The 17,250-nt window shown below is 48.4% G+C and overlaps 1 protein-coding gene and 1 non-coding gene across 5 annotated transcripts in view; one reads left to right on the top strand and one right to left on the bottom strand.

Moving 5' to 3' along the window:
• Positions 1-17,250, bottom strand: part of DOCK1 (dedicator of cytokinesis 1) — a 556,998-nt gene that overhangs the window by 46,241 nt on the left and 493,507 nt on the right. For all 4 annotated transcript variants that reach the window (XM_070781087.1, XM_070781089.1, XM_070781088.1 and 1 more), the window contains 2 exons: positions 2,706-2,795; positions 1,609-1,713 (listed from right to left, as the gene is read on the bottom strand). In XM_070781087.1, the coding sequence (XP_070637188.1) occupies positions 1,609-1,713; positions 2,706-2,795 (195 nt within the window). The remainder of the gene's footprint in view (positions 1-1,608; positions 1,714-2,705; positions 2,796-17,250) is intronic.
• TRNAR-GCG (transfer RNA arginine (anticodon GCG)) lies at positions 1,308-1,380 on the top strand. The gene has a single exon. It is a non-coding gene; the product is annotated as a tRNA-Arg (tRNA).

Here is a 17,250-nt window from a genome sequence, read left to right as displayed (position 1 = left end):
ACAATTCTATTGGGCTATTTTTTCTTCTTTTTTTTCTATTTGAGACACTGTTTCCATCCCTGGGTTGCAAAGATCCCCTAGAGATGGAAATGGCAACTCTCTCCAGCATTTTGGCCTGTGGAATCCCATGGACAGAGGCGTCTGGTAGGGCGGGGGGTGCGGGTCTACCATCCATGGGGTCACAGAGAGTCATACACAACTCAGTGACTAAGCCACCACCACCAAACAACTGTATTAGCAGGCTAGGCAGCATTTATTTACAAGATTTCTGGCCTAAAGATTATTGGGTGATTTGACTGATGATCATACTGTTTCTTCAATCGTGTCAAAGAGAACATGCTTGTCTCAGGGATGGAGGGTGAGTCCGAGTTTCCAGCACTGGAAATTCATGGCCAGTTTCTCATATACTTTAAAATATGCATGCTTGGAAATTCCCTGGCGATCCAAGGGTTAGGGCTCTGTACTCTCACTGCTAAGGACCCAGGTTCGATTCCTGGTTGAGGATCCAAGATCCCACAAGCCACACAGCTAAAACAAGAAGCAAAACTACATACGTTCAGAGCAGCATTATTCATGTTAGCCCAGACAAAGTCTGCCAAGGACGAATGGATAAACAAAATGTGGGACACTGACATGAGGGGATATTACTCTTCCACGACAAGGAATGAAGTTTGGATACACACTACCTTGTGGATCAGCCTTGAAAGGTCTGTAGAATCAAGTAAATTCTGAGACAGAAAGTAAGGTCTGGGGTGGGTGGGGAGAAGAGAAGGGGAAATTATTGTTTACTGGGATTGGAGTTCCAGTTTCGGAAGATGAAAATAATCTGGAAATGGGTGGTGGGAACAGTTGTACAACAGGGTAAATATATTTAACGCCACTGAACTGTACACTTAAAGACAGTGAAGATGGTAACTTCCATGCTATGCATTGCTGTTCTTGAATTGCTCAGTCGTGTCTGACTTTGTGACCCCATGGACTATAGCCCATCAGGCTCCTTTGTCCATGGGATTCTCCAGACAAGAATACTGGAATGGGTTGTCATTTCCTCCTCCAGGGGATCTTCCTAACCCAGGGATCGAGTCCGCGTCTCCTGCACTGGCAGGTGGATTCCTGACCACAGACCACCAGGGAGGCCTATGTTATGCATTTCTTACAATAATTTTTAAAATATACATAAATCTCTGACGAAGAGTTCTCTTTAGGAAAAGAGAGATGGAATGCTTATATTCAATGAAAAAACATTATCAGCCCCTCTCTGGCAACCTGAGGCAAGTACAGAGGTATGAAAACAATACAGACTCGCTTCCCTGGTAGCTCAGTCGGTAAAGAATCTGCCTGCGGTGCAGGAGACCCGGGTTCGATCCCCGGGTCAGGAAGATCCCCTGGAAGAGGAAATGACAAACCACTTCAGTATCCTTGCCTGGAAAATCCCATGGACAGAGGAGCCTGGTGGGCTGCAGTCGTGGGTTGCAAAGAGTCGGACACGACTGAGCGACTTCACTGAGAGACGCACTTGAGAGGCAAACCAAATCCTTCCTTGGAAAGAGCAGGCGCTGGCTGCCCAGGGAGCAATGGTAACCCAGTCCAGACAGAGCCCAGAGTTACCCGGAGGAAGGTGGGGAATCCTTGTCCGTAGTAACCGACGGCAAAGTAGTCAGGCTTGGGACGTATCACCTTGACGATGTTTTCATAAAACTGAGCCTGTTTTTTCTGAAAAGAAGAGAAGAAACGCATTTCAGGTTTGAATGGAGTATCTGAGAATTTGTGTGTCTGGATTCTTCCAGCTTTGCCAATTCTAGGGGGTGGGAGGGGGAGAAGGTGGGGGAGCACTGATGCAGGCGTGGAATTTAATCTCACCACTAAGCTATGACAGTACTTTTCATTCATCGCCTGGCATTCAGCAGGCGAATCTGACCAGAAAGCCAAATTCAGCAACCGGTTGTGATTTACAGGTGTTTTCATCACCAAAGAAGTGCCAGAGAGATGGCTTTTATCCTGATTCAATGTCTGGTCTTTAGTATTTTTAAAACATGGTATCGGTCAGATAATGGGATACATTAAAAAAGGATTTAAAAGGGGAGAGTTCTGTTCCACATTCATGGTACACATTAAAACATCATTAAGTCGATCTGCTGGATACAAAAATGATTCAGCAGAGAAAGCAGTAATTAGAAACTGGTAGGTTCTATGGAAGGACAAAGGGTTGGGCCACCCTCCATCAGTCCTTCATGGAGACGGGCTCAGAGTTGAAACCACTGGAGCCTCCTGGAGACCTCTGAGCATCCAGACCACCAGACACCTGGGCTCAGTGGTTTTCACACGCACATCCTTCAGAGGCATCTTCGAGTTTGATGACGAAAGCTCAGTGGGGAATGCTGCTGAGCCAGAATCAACCAGCAAAGAAATCAAAACTGTCCTCCTGGACAAATGAAGGAGAATCCCAATGTTAAAAGGAAAAGAGGGACTTTCCTGGCGGTCCAGTGGTGAGGACATGTCCATGCTTCCACTGCAGAGGGCATGAGTTCCAACCCTGGTCGGGGAACTAAGATCTCACATGTCGCTCAGGGAGGCCAAAGAAATGAATATAAAATAAATGGCTGTTGCATTAAAAAAGAAGAAGAAGAAGAAGGGAAGGGAAAACTTTGAGAAGAACAAGTTGAGATCGCTTTTTTTTTTTCAAAGAGAAGGAAAGGAAGACCTACCAGCAATTCGCTGAGCTGTTCATAATCAAACATTTCGTTCTCATACTGTTCTGCCAGCTCCTTGCCCAGGGCGATGGCCTCCTCCCACATCTGTGAGGGAAGAGAGAAAAACAAGGGCAAGAGAAACGCAAACCTGAATCACGCGGTCAGAGAGGGAAACAGCAACACCGCCGTTCACGATGCAACAAGCTGGAAACACGCCTGCTTAACCTGAAGACGCTGGAAAAATACAGATCTTTTCTACAGGCTCATGTCCTCTGGCTTGGGCCTGGTTGGCCAGACCAGTCAGCTACTGGCTCATCAATCACACTGGCTGCTGCCCCCGGTCAGAGCAGCCAGCCGGCCGGTCCTGCCCCTCTGCAGGCCGGCCTCTGAAGCCCATCTGTCAGGGCAGCCGTGGAGCCCAGCAGGGAAACCGCAGGGCGAGTTTGAGAGCAGTGTTTGTGCAGAAACCGAGGACCAGATTTTGGTACTTTCCCAAATCATCCCACTTAAAAGAGCTCTGTGTCAGTGGTCAGAAGGACAAGGATCTATTTCAACTCTGATTTAAGGCTTGTAAGAATTTCATGTTATATGGGCAGATACCATTCAAAAAAGTAAGATCATGGCATCCAGTCCCATCACTTCATGGCAAATAGATGGGGAAACAATGGAAACAATGAGAGATTTTATTTTGGGGGGCTCCAAAATCACTGCAGATGGTGACTGCAGCCATGAAATTAAAAGACACTTGCTCCTTGGAAGAAAAGCTATGACCAACCTAGACAGCATATTAAAAAGCAGAGACATTACTTTGCCAACAAAGGTCCATCTACTCAAAGATATGGTTTTTCTAGTAGTCAGGTATGGATATGAGAGTTGGACTATAAAGAAAGCTGAGCTCTGAAGAATTGATGCTTCTGAACTGTGGTGTTGGAAAAGACTCTTGAGAGTCCCTTGGACTGCAAGGAGATCCAGCCAGTCCATCCTAAAGGAAATCAGTCTTGAATATTCATTGGAAGGACTGATGTTGAAGCTGAAACTCCAATACTTTGGCCACCTGATGAGAAGAACTGACTCATTTGAAAAGACCCTGATGCTGGGAAAGATTGAAGGTGGGAGGAGAAGGGGACAACAGAGGATGAGATGGTTGGATGGCATCACCGACTGGATGGACACGAGTTTGAGTAAACTCCAGGAATTGGTGATGGACATGGAAGCCTGGCATGCTGCAGTCCCTGGGATCGCAAAGAGTCGGACACGACTGAGCGACTGAACTGAACCGAACCTGCAAATGTAAAACCTGCCATCATTTTGAAAAGGAGAATTTTGAATGATAATAGTTTAAAAGTGGGTTTCCTAATCAGGTAACATTTATTAAAATGCTGATAAACTTTTGACACATGTAGACTAATTTATTGACACATGTGGTGAGCCTGAATTTCCCTTATTTGGGTGGGAGAAGGAAATAAAATACAGTGGTCTACTTGAGAACAGGAAAATTCGGAGGGACTGTCTCCTCCAGGAAGCCTTCCTGGATGCCACCCACCCTTCTCTGTACTATCACAAGGACCCAGGATTCCCCTCTTTCAAACCTTTGAGTATTAAAAATGACAACTACGGACTTAGAATTAGCAAAGCGTCAGACCACCTCACATACTGGGTCCCCAGACATGAACTGCCCGCTTCTCCACTGGAAGTATCCCCATAAGTTAGTAGCACCAATCATGAAGGCAAGTGATTTCCAGCTTACTCTTTGTCCAGCAAGATGCCACCTGCATCGTCTCATTAAAGTGTCGCGTCAGGTGGGTGTTATTATTACACCTGTTTTGCAGATAAGGAAGCTGGGGGTTGGACAGGCAAGCTACCTGCCCAAGGGCACAAAGTGGGGTAGACTCATCGTTTTCCAAAGTTCCTGCTCTCGATGACCATCTTAGTTGGAGCTGCTGTAACAAAATCCCACAAAACAGACACTATCCTCTCACAGTTCTGGAGGCTGGGAAGTTCAAGCTCAAGGTGCAGGCAGATTCGGGTCTTGGTGAGGGTTCTCCTGACTCTCAGACAGTCGCCTTCTCACTGCATGCTTGTATGGCCTTAAGCAAGATCTCCTTCCTCTCCTCAAAAGGGTACTAATCCCATCATGGGGGTCCCACCCTCATTATGACCCAATCTAAACATATCACATGGGTATATCATCACAGGGGGCAGGAGGTCAGGGTTGTTCAACATATGACTTTTGCAGGAATGCAAGCATTCAGCCCGTAACAATGACCATCTGCCAGCCCTTCCAGCTGCCCTCCACCCCCTCCTCCTGGAATAGGTTTTCAAGGATGCTAAGCTAGTCCTTAACTCCAGGCTTTCACTCGGAACACAGGGAGCTGGTCCCACACCTGGCGTACCCTTGGCGCTGAATCCTCACCTGCCTGCCAGTCTTTGCCTTTTCTTGGCAGAACCACCCAGTCGAGGGCCTTACTTATTACTGAATCACCCAATAGACTTAAAATACTCTTTACACAGCTGCTGCTTAAAGACACCATCTGCTATTTTTGATGAGAAAAAAGCTATTCCGAAATTGTATTTTAATACTTTGAAAGACATCATAAAGATAAGCTCAAAGGAGAGAAAGATTTCAGAGATAGGACCAGCAGCTAGGAGAGAGAGAAAGTGGCTGAGATGCTCTTTGGAGGACCACATGCTTCTCTCCCCAGGAAGCCTCTCCTGGCTCCTCCATCCTGCCGAAGCTCTCACCCTCCGAATGTCTGCACCCTCTGAATGTCTCCAGCTGCTGCTCCAGCGAGCTCAGGTCCTTTGCCAGAGTCCCAGCCTCCATCTCTCAGAAGAGGGAGCTTCTCCACTTTTTATGTTTCTTTTAAGCTCCAGTGACCAATTCCTCCCTCAGTACATTTCCATTTCAAAGAAATCATTACCTCTAGTTGTAGTTCTCACTCAGTGGCGAATACACCACTCCCTTAGCTGCCTACAGTCTTAGGGCTTCTAATTCACTGCTTAATCTGTTTCTAGACAGAGGAGCTGCTTTAGATACCTAGCAAAAGTAATTGTTTTTTTAAAGAAACACAAGTGGAAAAAGAGAACGTTGCTCAGTCATGTCTAGCTCTTTGCAACCCACAGACTGTAACCCGCCAGGCTCCTCTGTCCATGGAATTTTCCAGGAAAGAGTCCTGGAGTGGGTTGCCATTCCTTTCTCCAGGGTATCTTCCCAACCCAAGGGTCAAACCCACGCCTCCTGCATTGCAGACAGATTCTTTCCCATCTGAGCCACGCAGCACAGATGCAAGTCTTGAGTAAATATCCAACTCACTCAGGGGTCACATGGTTGTGCTCTTTGTCAGATTTTCTATAAACATATATTCCTCTCCCCCACCCCTGCATGTTTTAAAGCCTCCTGCGTTAAGGAGATCTGCTTCTACTTTTACTTGGCTAGGGCTTCACAGAGTGTGGGTCACTCATATTTCCCATGTGAATACCTTGGAAAATATTTCTGTGCCAGAGAGAAAACAGATTTCATATAACGGAGATTTAGATTATCTTGGTAGAAGAGTCGCTTTAACCTGTGTGATTGAACATCCTGCCCAGGCCCTGTTCTTAGACGTGCCATAGGTCGATGAGGGTCACCACGGCCGCAAATGAAAAAAGCACCCTATCAGTGCTCAACTTCGTGTTCTGATTTGAAGTCCGGAATCCATTTCATAGTGTCCTTGGCCTTGCAACGTGGAGCACACCCTCCCCACTCCCCGTTTTCATCAGATGACCTCTGGCTATATTCTCTTGAGATGATCACCTTTTACTTCGGAACCTCTCCAAGTTTCATTTCTGCAAGTTTCATGAACAGAAAATCCTTTTTCTCCCTGATGAAACTTCTTCATTAGAACTGGCCACAGAGAGCATATTGGCAGTTGCTTTGACCAAACTGTGAGGTTGACGAGTGACCAGTCGGGCAGGGAGACAACACTGATCTCACCGGGTCAGGGAGTAGCAGCAGGTGCAAGGTGAGATGGCAGCCTGCACAACAGCCCCCTTAAGGAAAGTACAGCCTGGCCATGACCCACGAGGATACTGATGGGCAGCTCTGAGCGAAATCACTAACTAGCTGTGAGCCAATTGCCAGTCAAGATGTTTCATGGGATGCTTGGATTTCAGTCACTCTAAAACTCACCTAGTTTTCTGGGTGGTTGTTGGGAAACGAATCATATTCTAGCACCTTCTAATTTTCCAGGGTCCTGCACAGGTCTCTGACATGTAAAGGGATGTAGATTCAACACTGTGGGATTCCAGAGAACTAGTTTAGGGTCATCAGCAGCGAGGGGGCCAGGGTGGCCCGGAAGTAGCCTTCCATCCTGGTGATTGAGGGCTTCACTGCAGGAGTGACTGAGTGAGCATCTCTTCCCAGTCCCCTGAGGGTGAGGGGCTGGAGTCCTCAGGAAAGATGTGTCTCCATGGCGGCTCTGAGGCGTGTGGTCCAGCAGGGAGAGGGTCCTGCAAGTCCTCTCCTTTACAGAATGGAGACGCCTTGTGGGCTCCTCCCCTCTCTCTCAGCCTCTCCTTCTCTCCCTGAGCCACGCCCCATCCTGGGTCTTCTGCTGGTCTCCCTTGGTTTCCACTGATCTGAGCAAAGGCTGGACACTTTCTGAAGACGTTTCTGAGGTCCAGCATCACCACCCCCACCCCTGCAATGGAGCCTTCTCACTGTGGACTACTCCAAAGCTGCCTGGTTTCACTTAATGACACCACGCTCTCTGACAGCACACACATCACTGCACCAGCCGCCTGAGAAAGGTGGCTGGATGGGCTGCCTGCCCTCCAGTAGGGCAGGACACACAGCGGGATCTGGGACTCGGGCCAGACTTAAGAAACCTTGATGGGAGGCTTCTCACACTGACTCGAAGATGAATCCTGCCTTCTGGGACTGTCACGTACTCAGGAATTACTGCTCCTCAAAAGCATGTTCCTCTTTGCCCCACAGCAAGTCTTTATTAATCTAAATGGAAAATGATTTGCTCAGTTTTAATGCCCCTGGGAGGAAAATAGGAAACGAACAGTTTTTTTTTTTTTTTAAAAACAAAGAGATTTTTTGCCCTTTTCTTTAATAAAGGACCTTTGTAGTTCTGCAAGCCCTTAGAAAGCCTAAACCAGACATTGAAAGAGATAGTTGCATTTTGCTTGGTGGTTTGATCAGGAGGAGAATGGACCCACTCTGCCACTCACCGCTCACTCTGCAGTAATTACTGGGCACCTGTGACGGGGGTGGGTTCAGAGAGCATAAGGAGGGGTACAGACAGTTCTTGGAGGAGGATTTGAGGAAGAAAACAAACAGGCAGTAGCTGGAGAGGGCAGTTAGAATGATAGAGAACTTTTTTAAAAGATGGGGAAATAATAGCATGGTTGTAGGCGAGTATGTGGGCTTCCGAGGTGGCGCTAGTGGTAAAGAACCCGCCTGCCAATGCAGGAGACGTGGGTTTGATCCCTGGGTCAGGAAGATCCCCTGGAGGAGGGCATGGCAAGCCACTCCAGTATTCTTGCCTGGAGAATCTCACGGGTGGAGGACTTTGGTGGGCTACAGTCCATAGAGTTGCAAAGAGTCAGACACAACTGAAGCAACTTAGCAGGCGAGTATGTATTAGCCAGTAGGGAGGAAAACAGTGCGGCCAGTGGGAAGAAGACAGATGGGCCAGAGTGATGTCCTGGATGGGCCTGGGGGTCTGGGGCCTGGGGGGTGGGAGGAGCCTTGGACAGGAGCACAGACAGCCATCCCTGGACCGGAGGGACTGATACAGACCCACGGCCGAGAGTGTGACCGGCCGAGTAGAGGCCAGAGATGTCCCACACAGCCTGGGGACCGCCAGCTAGAAAATCAATGACTTTGACCAAGAATTCCCATGTGAAGGAGAGGAGCCGAAACACTCAGAGCTGCCGGAGCTGCCTGGAAGGGAGTCAAACCTCCCCGGACTGATTGGAAGTTGCTCCCATGTCAGCTCTGCAGCCACGGGAGGCTTGTGCTCAGGCCTCTGAGCCGTGCTGGGTACCCAGCTCCTCCGGGCATGCGCACATCTGACACCGACCCCATATGAGAGACTGTGCAATCAGCTGACTTCAAGCCTCTGGAGCTGTCTCTTGCCTCTCCTAGTCCCCACTGCCCCCACATCCTGTGCCTGGACCCCTGCCCCAGCCCACACCCACCGGGCTTCTGCCACTGTGAGCCCAAATCACTCCCTGAAAGGGGGACAGTAAAGGCAACCTTGCTTATGTGCATAAAATCTCACTGGCTCCTTGGGTCTATGTGCGTGCATGCTTAGTCGCTTCAGTCATGTCCAGCTCTCTGCGACCCTGTGGACTATAGCCTGCCAGGCTCCTCTGTCCGTGGAGTTCTCCAGGCAAGAAAAGTGGAGTGGTTGCCATGCCCTCCTCCCGCGGGTCTTCCCAGCCCAGTGACTGAACCTGTGTCTTTTACGTCTCCCGCGTTGGCAGGCGGGCTCTTTACCACTAGTGCCACCTGGGAAGCCCGCTTCGTGACTATGGAGTAAGTCAAATCTTTAGGAGACATGCAAGGCCGTGGACAGACTGGCTCCCAAGTTCTCTGCATCTGTGTCTCCCAGGACCCCCTCCTCACCCCGCTGATAGACAGACTGGCTTCAGAGGCCCTGGCCTGGATCAATATGGTTCCCACACTTTGGAATCCCTGCCCATCCCCCACTCTTCAGAATCCCAGTTCCTTCCAGCTATCACCTTGCAAGCTTCATCTCTTTCTCCAAGACCCAACTTGTGATGTGTGCTAAGTAGCTTCAGTCATGTCTGACTGCCAGGCTTCTCTGTCCATGGGGTTCTCCAGGCAAGAATACTGGAGTGGGTTGTCATACCCTCCTCCAGGAGGTCTTTCCAACCCAGGAATCGAATCTGCGTCTCCTGTGACTCCTGCATTGTAGGTGGATTATTTACCACTGGGCCACCAGGGAAGCTCAAGACATGGTTTACAGGTCACCTTCTAATGAAGTCTGCCCTTTCTCCTCAGGAGAGGGAATCATTCCCATACCTGTTAGGTTGGTAGACTCTGAACCTGCAATGCAACAGTCAGAGGGCGGGTTTTGCTATTTGCCTGCTCATCCATTAGCCTTGGTTCTAGACTTCTCAGCTCAAGGCAGGCCTTTGGCCTCCCCAAATTCAGGCAGGCAGGTGGCACCTGGCACCCAGGAGACTGGGTTGCAGAAACACAAGTGAGGGGTCGTGCAGGGTGGGGAGATGGGGGGAGCAGGGTTGATACCAAGTCCAAACTTCGATTTTCTCTGCGCTGATCACAAACGGCTCTTTTCTGGGAGCCCAGTCATAATTAACACACGATCTCTATGCTCACTCCAGCCAGATTCTTGCTAATTGAACAGATTCTGGCAAATATCAGGATTTCCAAAAATTCTGGAAATGCTGAGACTATACCAAGAAAGAGGGTGATGGGATGCTCGTACCTGTAATTCCTCTGACTGACAACTGTGCTTTCAAAAAGGAAACTCAGAGGGTGAGAAAATGTCAGCCCCAATACTCAGAAAAGCAACCCAGCCATTTCACTAAAAGTGGAAACTTGCTTCCAAACCCCTATTTTTAGTTCACGGGATGATGTAGGATGCCGCCTTTTTTTTTTTTTTTTTGACTTGGGCACAAGGCAAAGTGCAAACTTCGTCAAGGCGAGGTTATTTTAAGGGAAGAGAAGACAGAGCTCCAGTCGAAAATAGTCCCAGAGCTTCAGACACCACGTGGGCCGTCAGCCACGAGCCCCCTTTGCCAATGCCAGGCTGGTTCCCGGTTTTTGAGGTGGTGAACATCAGGTTCACCGCCTCCCTCACTCTGACTCCATTTCCCTGAGAGCAGGGCTTCTATTTTCAAGGCGCCCTCCATAGAGAAGCCTGGTAATTTTCAGTGAAGTACTTGGATTAAGAGCTTTATTGAAAATTACTAGGCCTCAACCACACACAATAGGACAGACAACTCAGAGCATCTTCGGAACAGAACGCTCAAATGCCGCGATAAGATCTGGCGGCAGGCTTTCCGGAGGGGCTCAAACGGGTGGTGAAACGAGAACAGAAAAGGAGTGAGGGCTAATTATCAGCCCGGGAAGAAATAAGGGCAGAAGAATGAAACGGAAAACAGATGGAAATGACATTTCTTTCTTTTTTTTTTTTTGGTGAGAAAGAAAAAGATGAAAAGACCAAGAGCTGGGCTGAAGGACATTCAAAACTTTTAAACGATGGAAAAGCAAAAATAAAAGAGTGATTTTTGTGCAGAAGAAATACAGAAAGATAACAGAGCCTAATTCAAAAGCTGGAGGGTCCAATATAATGGAGCAGAAAATCCATTCAGCGTTGCTGCTTTCTGAGCACAGAGCTGGGGAGACTTTGAATATAATCCGACCCCAGTCCTGTGCTGGTGCCCTGGACTTTCCCCGCAGATGCTGGTGTCCGATGTCTGAGAGGTCCGACGGGCACCAGTTCCTTTAAGGGCCTGTGAGCACAGTTCCCAGGACACAAATCTGCACTGGATTCTGTAAATCCCTCCTCCCCCTAGGAAGCTGAATGTTGAAAACAGTCACTGAAAATGAGCTCTAGGATGAGTAAGGTTCCCCCCTACTAAGGACAGAGTGAAGGTTTCCTTAACCACCTAAGGGGACAGCCTGTATCAATGGCGCGATGCCCCAGTCACAGCTTTGCCAGGTTCAGATACCATTTATTCTACAATCGCATGGTCCCCAGCCATTTCTAGGCTTCAAGTTCAACTGTAGTATGAAGGCCTCTCGCCTGAATTATTGTTTTTTGCAGCTGCTAAGTTGTGTCCAACTTTTTTGCAACCCCATGGACTGTAGCCCACCAGGCTCCTCTGTCCATGGGATTTTCCAGGCAGGAATACTGGAGTGGGTTGCCATTTCCTTCTCCAGGGGATCTTCCTGACCCAGGGAAGGAACCTATGTCTCCTGAATTGGCAGATTCTTTAACCACTGAGCTGAATATATGGTTTTAAACCAGAATTGCAATTTTAACAGGTGTAAAATCAAACCAAAGAAATTCTTGTGTTTTCAGTATAATGCAGGAGAAAATTCAAATGTGGCTCTTGAATCAGCAATGAAGTCAATGTCTATTTATTTTAGATTTATTTCAGTTTTTCAAATATTCATTTAGGGTAAGGAATATATCTCAACAGGCACGTGAGCAATGCCGCTGCCAGTGAGGACCCCAAACGGAGGGGCAGGCAAGCATCGATTTTCCAACAGTCCGTGGATGGAAGCACTAGCAGAAACCGTCCCCAACAGTAGCAAAGTCTGGCTCAGGGCAGCACCATCCAACGCAACATCGGCCAAGACACACACGCAGTTTTAGATTTTCTAGTAGCCACATTTTAAAAAGTGGCCTTCATTTTAGTAATATTCACTATAGCTGGAATATTGCCATTTCAACACGTAATCAAAAACACAAAATTCATGAGATATTTGACAGGCTGCCGTAACAAAGTACTCAGGTGGCGTGTGTGGTAAAGAACCCGCCTACCAGTGCAGGAGATGTCAGAGACGTGGATTCAATCCCTGGGTTGGAAAGATCCCCTGCAGGAGGGGATGGCAACCCACTCCAGTATTCTTGCATGGAGAATTCCATGGACACAGGAGCCTGGTGGGCTACGGCCCATAGATTTGCAGCAAAGAGTAGGACACGACTTAGCACATACTCATACACACACACACATACACACACGATAAAGATCGGGTGCCTTAAACATATTATTTCCTTCCTGTTATGGAGCCTAGAAACCGAAATCAAGTTGTCAGAAGGCTGGTTTCCTCTGAAGCCTCTCTCCTCAGCTTGTAAAGCAAATCCTCAGCCGTATTCTCACAGGGTCCTTGCTTGGTGTGTCTGTGTCCAGATCGCCTCTTCTATAAGGAGATCAGCCATCCTGGGATCAGAACCCACCTCCAACACAGTCATATTCTGAGGTAGGAAGGTCAGGGCTCCTGCACATGAATTTCCATGGGACACAGTTCAGCTCCTAACAGCATCCTTTTCTCATGCTGAGCCTTAGGATCCAGTGCATGTTGCATATTTCAAGTGTTAATGGCTGCTTGGCGCCCGTGACTCTCACAGCTGACAGCTCAGGTCAGGGTCCCTCCCCCATTGTAGGAGAGCTGGCTCCCTGGGGCGCCTCGGCCGGGAGGGTCCCTTCCTTCCAGTTTCTGTGGGTTGAATCACTTGCCACCTATTACCCATTTTGAGATATTTTTCCCCCAAGAATCGGCAGATAAATGGATAAGGAAGATGTGGCATGTAAACCCAATGGAATAGTGCTCAGCCATAAAAAAAGGATGAAATAACGCCCTCTGCAGCAACATGGATGGTCCCAGAGATGATCATGCTAAGTGAAGTCAGATAAGGACAAATGTCATATGATATCACTTATATGGTGGAATCTAAAATATGTTACAAATGAACTTATTTACACAACAGAAACAGACGCACAGACATAGAAAACAAAGTTATGTTTACCAAAGGGGATGGGAGGGGTTGAGAACAGATAAATTAGGAGTTTGGGACTGACAGATACACACCATTATATATCTAGTACATAACCAATCACTCCAGTACTTTTGCCTGGAAAGTCCCATGGACGGAGGAGCCTGGTGGGCCGCAGTCCATGGGGTCGCTAGAGTCGGACACGACTGAGTGACTGCACTTTCACTTTTCACTTTCATGCATTGGAGAAAGAAATGGCAACCCACTCCAGTGTTCTTGCCTGGAGAATCCCAGGGACGGGGAAGCCTGGTGGGCTGCCGTCTATGGGGTCGCACAGAGTCGGACACGACTGAATCGACTTAGCAGCAGCAGCAGCAGCAGCAGCAGATAACCAACAGAGACCTACTGTACAGCACAGAAAGCTCTACGAAGTATTTTGTAATAGCCTAAATTGTAAAAGAATCTAAAAAAGAATATGTGTGTGTGTGTGTGTGTGTAACTGAATCACTTTGCTTAACCTGAAACTAACTCAACATTGCAAATTATCTGTATTTCAATAAAAATGTTAAAAAAAAAAAAAAAGAATTTCAGTCTGGATGTGCAGAACAGAAACGTAGGCATCCAGTCCTTCCCGATGTCAAGTTCTTCATCTGTAGCAATGACCTCAGCCACTGTCTTATTCCAGAAAAGTCATGGAGGGTGTTATTTCTCAAATCATCACATATACCCATACCTGGCAGGTATAATACGACCATGTCTTGCTCTTATTTCTTAAATGAATGTGTCTGGCAGGAAATGCTGAACTTTATCTTCTGCTGTGACCTCCCGTTGCCCAGACTTCTTGCCTGCTGGGATTTCGGGCATCGTGGCCACTGGTTCTCTGGTGCTCCTTTTCCCTCACCGCCCAGCCGGGACATGTTGTTCCCAACCCCTCCCTAACCCGAGAAAGAAACTCCATATGGAGGAACTGGGCTCAAGGCCCATTACCAGGTTCTGAAGATTGCTCTGTTTTCACATGTCCAGTTGCGGGAAGTGTGCAATTGAGGGATTAGAGTGAATGCTGCCTTTTCTGGAACATACACATACTTAGGTAATTTCCCTGTGCCTTGAGAGCCCTTGGTTAGAACCCCGGCTCACCCGTCTGATTAAGTGTCCTGGCGATCTACCCGCTTTACCTGGTATATGGAGGTGCTGCTACACGGCTCCCCCCATGCGTACTTCCCCACCCGCTGAGGCTCACGTGATTTGCTTTAGTCAATGGCATGAGCACTAGGACTTCCCTGATGGCCCAGTGGCTAAGACTCTGCTCCCAATGCAGGGGGCCCAGGCTGGATCCCTGTTCAGGGGGCTAGATCCCACCCGCTGCAACCAAGTTCACACGCCACAACCAGAGATCCCATGTGCTGCAGCTGAGACCTGGCACAGCCAAACGACAAAAAACAAAGAACACGAGAGCACGGCGCGTGGGTCTTTTCTGAGCTAAGCCTGCAGGGGCCAGGCAGGGACTCACTGTCCCTTTGAGGCTGCGCTCACCTGCGTCCCCAGAAGTGAGGACAGGCAGGCAGCATGAGTGAACCACCTGGGCTGGGTAGCATCACTGAGACATCAAGAGGTTGAGGCCCCAGCCGATTCCAGCCCATCCCAACTGATAGAGAAGATGGATGATTGCAACTTCCTCCTGTTCTTTTGTTCCCAGGAAATTGAATGCTTGTTGATGCCAAAATGATTTTATTTTTTTGCTTCGGAGCTCATCATCCAGGTACTTCAAATTTTGTTTGATGAAATCTTCTCCCTCACCTGCACTCACCCTCATGATAGCTTCACATGGATGAGTAAATGTTTTTTTTAAAAATACTCTCCTGGAGAAGTTATGGGTATTCAAAAGTGACTTTTCAATCGCTTTTGCCAACACAACCCTAACAGCTGCCATGAAGACAATTCTCCTAAACTTTGATGAACAAGTTGAATCAAGTTAACCTTCCCGACTCCAGGTAAGCCAAATGCTCACTTTACCAGAACCATCTTTCTGTCTCCTCCAAAACACAGGAGCATGTGAGGACATTCCTTCAGCCCCTCTCTTTTGGCCAAGAATGCTTTATCACTTGAACTGGCTTTTTCCAAAACCAGGATTTCTCAGCCTGGGTACTACGGACATTCTGGGCTGGATGATTCTGCACCCAGGGAGCTGCCTGCCTTCCATGGTGTCCAGCAGTGTCCCTGACCTTGACCCACTTGATGTCAGTCTCATCCACCCCCCGCCTCAGGAGTGTCTACCTGAAAGGTCTCCTGAGGGTCTGGGTTCAGAGCCACTGTTCTCGGCTGAACGTGCTCATTTTTCCCTCCACATGAAGCTGGGCTGTGCTGCGCTTAGTCGCTCAGCTGTGTCTGACTCTTTGCAACCCCATGGATGGTAGCCCACCCTTTCCCTTTTGGTAGCCCCTAAGTCTGCTTCCTATGGTTGTGGGTCTATTATATTATTTTATCGATATTGTTATTAACAATAATATTAAACATCATATTCAATTTGAAGTACAGTGGTACCTTCCTTCCTGCGTTGCCATGGAGACTCATAATGCCCGGGCAGCATCCAGCACAGTGCTTGGCCCGGGGTGACTGCTGTGCTGTGCTCAGTCCCTCAGGCGTGCCCGACTCTGCGACCCCATGGACTGCAGCCCGCCAGGCTCCTCTGTCCATGGGGATTCTCCAGGTAAGAATACTGGAGTGGGTTGCCACGCCCACCTCCAGGGGATCTTCCCAACCCAGGAATCAAACCAAGGTCTCCTGCATGGCAGGTGGATTCTTTACCAGTTGAGCTCCCACAAAAGCCCCCAATATGAGGCTACACTGGCTTAAAACAAAAGCAAACTCACTTGCCTCCTCAATGTATTATTTACTGAAGGCCAACTGTCTTACCGGCCATGACCATCCCGCATCTGCCAGAAATCATCCTTAAATGCTGAGTATTCACTCATTTGTTCGTTCATTTATTCTCTCATTGATTTCTTTGTCCATCTAACAAATGCCCCCTGCATTATAGGCCTAGCTCGGTCTCAGAGTTAGATTAATGTGCAGGATTAATATGTGTGGTCTGTGTCTTCTTGGGCTCATGGTCTATTGGGAGACTCACTAAAGAAATCTTATGTGCAAATTATTGTTCAGCTGCTAGGTCCTATCGGCCTCTTTATGACCCCAGGGGCTGTAGCATGCCACGCTTCCCTGTTATTCACTGTCTCCTGTAGTTTGCTCAGATTCGTGTCCACCAAGTCAGTGAAGCCATCCAATAATCTCATCCTCTGTCACCCCCTTCTCCGGCCTTCAATCTTTCCCAGCATCAGAGTCTTTTCCAATGAGTTGGCTCTTCACATCAGGTGGCCAAAGTATGGGAGCTTCAGCTTCAGCCACAGTCCTTCTAATGAGCATTCAGGGTTGATTTCCCTTAGGACTGGCTGGTATCCCATCTATCATTGCAAATCGTGGTGAGTGCTATACAGGAACAGAAGGGGGCATGATGGGCGTTGGAGCAGAGGTGACATTAAGCGGAGATGGGACGAAATGACCAAAGGCAGGGGCAGCAGAGGCCTGCTGGGCAGAGGCAGGAAAGTCTACAATGGCTGAGGCCCCAGAAGCTGGGGTGCAGCCAGAAGATGCAGAGTGAGGGGATGAGGAGAGCTGAGATGCGATTGGAGACGTCAGTGCTGGCAGAGAACGTGAGAGCCCCAAGGGGCCATCAGTAGAGACGCACCTTCCTTCAGCCCCAGTGGCCTCTGGCCCTCAGGCTTCCTAGGCCTCTGCAGGGTCCCGCCTCCTGTTCTGCCCGCTCCATAGCACCTGACCACCCTCCATCTCTAGAACACTGTAAGCCAGAAAGCCACTGGGGAAATGAACGGATCCACATTTTTTTAGTAGTTTGTTGAAAAACTGCATTTCTCTGGCTAAGCTAATACAATTTTAATAATTGGCTTTAACTGTGAAAGCATCTCATTTCTACAAAGAAATATATTCTGCTTCTCTACAGGACCAAGTATAATTCACCGACCATTTCCAAGTGGCCTCTGGTCAGTCCCCATGCTATT

The sequence above is a fragment of the Bos indicus genome, chromosome 26 (genome assembly GCF_029378745.1).
Source record: "Bos indicus isolate NIAB-ARS_2022 breed Sahiwal x Tharparkar chromosome 26, NIAB-ARS_B.indTharparkar_mat_pri_1.0, whole genome shotgun sequence".
In the NCBI taxonomy this organism is placed as follows: Eukaryota; Metazoa; Chordata; class Mammalia; order Artiodactyla; family Bovidae; genus Bos; species Bos indicus.
This window is presented reverse-complemented; position numbering and strand designations above follow the sequence as displayed.